Genomic DNA, 5,153 nt, shown 5'->3' on the forward strand with positions numbered 1-5,153 from the left:
ACATCATGACAAGATCAATCCCAGCCTTCTATTCGGATCAAACGACTAGAAAGCGGTGTCACATACTCTACAAGTGGATGGTACCACATGTAAAGTTTTCCCATAACTGCTTACGTACCATTTCTTATTCTCTCTCAAAAGTATCATGATAGGAAATCAAAACTAATAAAACAGAGGAAAAATTATAAATATCCTTCAAAATGAACTTTATAGATATTCTGCCCCCCCAATATTTTTACTATCACACATATCACCCAGTTACTGTTTTTCTTGTTTTTATCCCCCATAAAAAAATCATTGTTTTAAAGACTAAACTACCCTTTCCCTCCTTTACCCTATCTATTAAATCTCTCTCTCAGTCTCTATCTCTAGCCACCATCTCTCTCTCTTTCTCTCTCTACCTGCACACCTCTCTTTCTCTCTACTGGCCCCCTATATCTCTCTACCTGGGTAGAGAGAGGGCGGGTAGAATGAAAAAAAAAAAGAGAGATGGCATGTAGAGAGAGAAAAAGGGTAGGTAGTGAGAGAGAGGCGGGCTGAGAGTAATCGAGAGAGATTTAATAAGTATGATATGTGAGGGAAATGATAGTTTAGTCTTTAAAACAATGATTTTTGACTGGGGGTAAAAGCAAAAAAAACCAATAATTGAATCGTGGGTCTGATACTAAAAGTAGTAAGGGACATAATTCCTACAAAGTTTAATTTGGGGGCATTCATAATTACCCAAAAATGTATGATTTCCACCCATAAGAATATTTCCATATCCAGTCTAATCTTTCTATCCTATCAAAAATAATTTGCGAAGTCCAACGTCCACATAATGTCACCTACCATTTGTCAATACAGGAAAAGGGCCAACCAAACAAATGCTTGGTTGAACTTCAGAAGAAAAAAATGCACAAATAGTAATTGCCATCCGTAGTTAGTTGATCACGTGCATGAGATAGAGACTCAAAAGAGCAAAGAAAGTAAGGTGGCAACGTGATTTGATGAGCGTTACCATTCCACCATAAACTTTAGTAAATTATACACTAAAATCCCTAAAATTATGATTCACGTGCCAACCTTACTACATTCATTATTTTAAGCCACATCATTATTTTTACGCACAAAATAACACCTTACTACATTCATTATTTTAAGCCACATCATTATTTTTACGCACAAAATAACCTCAAGTCTCTCCCCCCCCCCCCCCCCCCCCTCTCTCTCTCTCTCCCCGTCCTATTGAAAAGTATTATCACTTGGGATGGAAGGAAAGTTGAGGACTGAGCCTTCCCAGTAAGTGCAGTCCCATCCATCAGAGCCACTGTCTTCTCCTTCTTCATTGATGAGATTGCCCTCTTTGGACCCCAGTATAGAGTCATGGTCACAATTCAAGAGGTCTAAGTACTCCTCATAGACCTTCTCCAGCATGTTATCACATGGGCTCTCAGTGTTGCTAGTGCTAAGCCACTCATCTTCAGCTCCCCAACTAAGACAATCTTCAACCAAGTTTGAGGTTCCAACTCCATATAGGTCCTCCCCCATACTACTTTGCTTTTGATCAAGATGAAAACTTTCATGATTTGTGTTTTTCTCTTGACTTGTGGGGCTCATGGTGCTAACATTCTTTGTTGGAGCTATGATTTCAACATTTCTTGGCCTTTGGTGGCTTATGGGCATGGTAAAAGTGGTGTTGCTTATTCTATTGGGTTTAGGGAGATGGATCTTTGGGGCACAATGCTCTCTCTCTCTCTCGTCTTTTCCCTTTCTCTTTGGAGCTCTAGACTTCTTGTTTGAGGTTGATTCTTGCTTGGAATTTGAAGAATTTGGGCTTTGAGTAGAAATGGGCTTGTGGGTCCGCGGGTCTATCCCTTTACTCCTAAGGTTTTTGCTGAGATGTGTGTTCCAATAGTTCTTTATTTCGTTGTCTGTTCGTCCGGGCAATCTCCCGGCTATCAGTGACCACCTAGAAGAGCAAATCACACAAGTTAAAAAAACTTGATTGAGTTCACACATGCTATGAAACGCTTGATCCCTCGGGACTACAGAAATACTACAAAACAAGTTTAATGATATTTACTTTTTACTAATAAAAGGGGAATGATGAGATGGGTGACCTTTCGCGATGAAGAGAGAACCAATTTTCCAAACCCAAACTTAATTCAACTTTCAAAAATAGAAAGTTGGGCACCAAATTTAATACCACTGAATGAGACTAAAGATATTTACTCTTAGGTGGTCTTCAAATTTATTTTAAAATGCAATTATATTATCAAGTTTTATCGTGATTATTTGAGGTCGTCTACGAAAAAAAAAAAACGTTAGCCAACAAACTACAGCGCGAAAGCAAGAAACAGCCAAAAAGAAGGTTAAAATCCTTGACTTGCCTGTTCCCAAGTAAGGCATGGAGTCTGACTATAAGCTCTTCTTCATCCTGCTTAATGTTCCCTCGTTTAATGTTGGGTCTTAAGTAATTCATCCATCTCAGTCTGCAACTCTTACCGCATCGTAATAAACCTATATTTGAACCCAAATATACATGTGTGGCGAAATCCAAAATCTCTCTCTCTATATAGATGAAAATGATAATGAGGAAGAAGTTTTACAAACCTGCCTTCTTAGGGAGTGACCTCCAACGCCCTTCGCCATGCGTCTCAATGTACCTCTTGAGGAGAGTGTCTTCTCTGGCGATCCATGGTCCTCTCAAAAGACCCACTTTCGAGCAACAAGGGGCTCTCCCCATTAACTTAGAAGAACAGTAGGTTTAGAGAGAGAAAGAGAAAGCAAGGTAGAGAGAGAAAGAGATGCTGCTTAAATCTACAATAATGGAGACCTCTATCGACCGGAACCAGTCTCGAAGAGAGATCGGCTGGACCGATTGAGGCATCAACTCAACCAGTTAAGCATGGCTTCCAGGAATTTTGGAGACGAGAGAAAAAACAAAATATGGTAGAGAGAGAGAGAGTGTTTGCTCCTCAACCATAGGAATTTTGGAGATGAGAGAAAAAACAAAATATGGTAGAGAGAGAGAGAGAGAGTGTGTTTGCTCCTCAACCATGGGACGAAGGTGGAGTGTTGAGAGAGTATTTATTGGTGAAGGTGTTGACAAAACTCCATGTCGAGGAGAGAGAAAATGGGGCGGTAGAGAGAGAAAGTGTAAATTATTTGGTGAGACCCACTGGGCAATTAAATACGGCGCGCCCCGCGTTCGAAGGAACCACCGTTACCGACGCTTTCGCACATGCCAAATAGAACTCCAACGGACTTCCAAGCCTGCCACCGGCCATTCTCAATTGCTCACTCCGATTCTCTCTCGTCTCTGTATTGTCGAGAAGAAAGAAGTCGTGACCTGCTCCTGAGTTAGTCAAAGCACTCACTGCTGGAGTTATGGAAAATTGTTTCATGCGGGCTGCACCGCATTTTTATATATGCGGTCCAGAAAGTGTAAAACATCCATCTAAAAGATGGACGCAAGTAGGTATTTTATTTATTTTTTTACTAACCGTCTAAATGTTTTTTTATTAAAATCATTATTTCTAGTTTTAAAATTTATTTGTTTTTTTTATATTCATGATCTCCATATTAATGATTATATATCCAAAAAAATTAGGACTTAAAATTCAACTCCAAAATAAATTTATTAAGAGGGTTGCATTTCTACATATGTGGGCTTGGCCACATAAAAACAAGTTCCCTTAGTTATTTATGTATGGAGCAAGAAACAAAAGACAAAATATAAAGGATAATTGTTTGGTGCATCCAACGCCGTACCGTTTACTATGCAGGTTTGGAGATCTAAACCATCCGCCAAAAAAAGTGTAGGTCTACACCATAAATAATAGTCCTCCAAAGAAAAAGTAAAATCAACTCTTCAAATATTTCTCCAAAAAATATTATTTTTAGTTCTTAAAATTCCTAAAAACTAAGATTGAATCCAATTTTAAAAATAAATTATTAAGGGACGCGTATTTCTAAAAAATAAATTTTTAAAATTCCTTTTTTATTTTTCCCTAATTACTCCCAAGTCTAATGTTACCAATAATAGACCGGTTTAAATGTTTTTTTTTTTTCTAAATTTTTGGTGAGCCTGTCTCAAATATCATATCGATAAAGTTTAAGCTGTCCAAGGTTTAGGATCTTGGACCTAGTTTTGTGCCATATTGCCATAATTACGGTCCGAGGTCTTCAATCTCATACTACTTATTAGACTAAGCAATCTGAGGTTCAAGGCATCGGACGGCCCCGAAGAAAAAACAAATAAAGAAAAGAAATTTAAAATCGGTCTGATGTTGGTAACATCCAACCGAGGGGCAAACTGAAAAAATTAAAATGAACACAAGTCGACCCACCTTTGGCCTAATATTTTCCCAAAAAAAATTTTGCTTCTCCTATCTTCCCTTTTGCTTTTGTGTCCGTATATAAATAGTTCCCATTTGCTTGGTGTGGTGGTGGTGAGTCTCACGTGAATCTAATCGGCCTATTAAATTCATGATGACAAACTATGACTGCATATGAGCCTAGATGGAGGTTAGGTCATACTCTTGGGGTCCAGCATTTTATATTTTAGACATGACATTTAGTTCATGGAAATCTACACTGGTATATCCTTGCATATTTTACACATTTTTGAGCCTAGAGCATTTTATAAGTATCTTAAGCGTGAACCATACAATCTCCTCTATCTTGCAAGGAAAATCATGAAAAGCAATTAAAAAAATTCATGAATTTTTTTTTCTATAAACTTGATGAAGACAGGCCATCGATTTCATGGGTGGGCATCATCCATACTTTTAAGAACTTAAAATTCTCAAATTTTTTTTCAATTGCTCTTCTCTTGATCAAACTTGGGGGCAAAGAAATATCCTTTGGCCTTCCATCCAACATGATTTTTTAGGTTTGCAATTGCTCTTCTCTGGAATCTATCGTATTTTGCAACGGAAAATACAATGTGTTTTTCAACAGTAATATTTTTCAAAAATATATTTTTATGTTAGCGTGCGGTTTGTATAGAGCTGAGGCTCTAAACAATCAAAGTTAAGCGTACCTTCAAATAGTGTTAAAAAATATGGTTCCAATACTGAAAATCTTTGTGATAGCCTTAAAATATATTTTCATCTTTAATTATATAATTTAAAGCTTTAAAAATAGTATAGATTGAGCAAATCCAT

General features: G+C 37.5%; 1 protein-coding gene across 1 annotated transcript; it reads right to left on the minus strand.

Moving 5' to 3' along the window:
• Positions 1 to 1,099: 1,099 nt before the first annotated feature.
• On the minus strand, positions 1,100 to 3,050 carry LOC18444377 (transcription factor MYB16). Its single transcript, XM_006854550.4, has 3 exons — positions 2,596 to 3,050; positions 2,373 to 2,502; positions 1,100 to 1,951 (listed from the first exon to the last, which is right to left on the minus strand). The coding sequence occupies exons 1-3, from the start codon at positions 2,726 to 2,728 to the stop codon at positions 1,225 to 1,227; spliced, it is 990 nt and encodes a 329-aa protein (XP_006854612.1). The 5' UTR covers positions 2,729 to 3,050; the 3' UTR covers positions 1,100 to 1,224.
• Positions 3,051 to 5,153: the final 2,103 nt, after the last annotated feature.

This window comes from Amborella trichopoda, chromosome 11 (genome assembly GCF_054954075.1).
Source record: "Amborella trichopoda isolate Santa Cruz 75 chromosome 11, AtrichopodaSantaCruz75HAP2 v2.0, whole genome shotgun sequence".
Taxonomy (NCBI): Eukaryota; Viridiplantae; Streptophyta; class Magnoliopsida; order Amborellales; family Amborellaceae; genus Amborella; species Amborella trichopoda.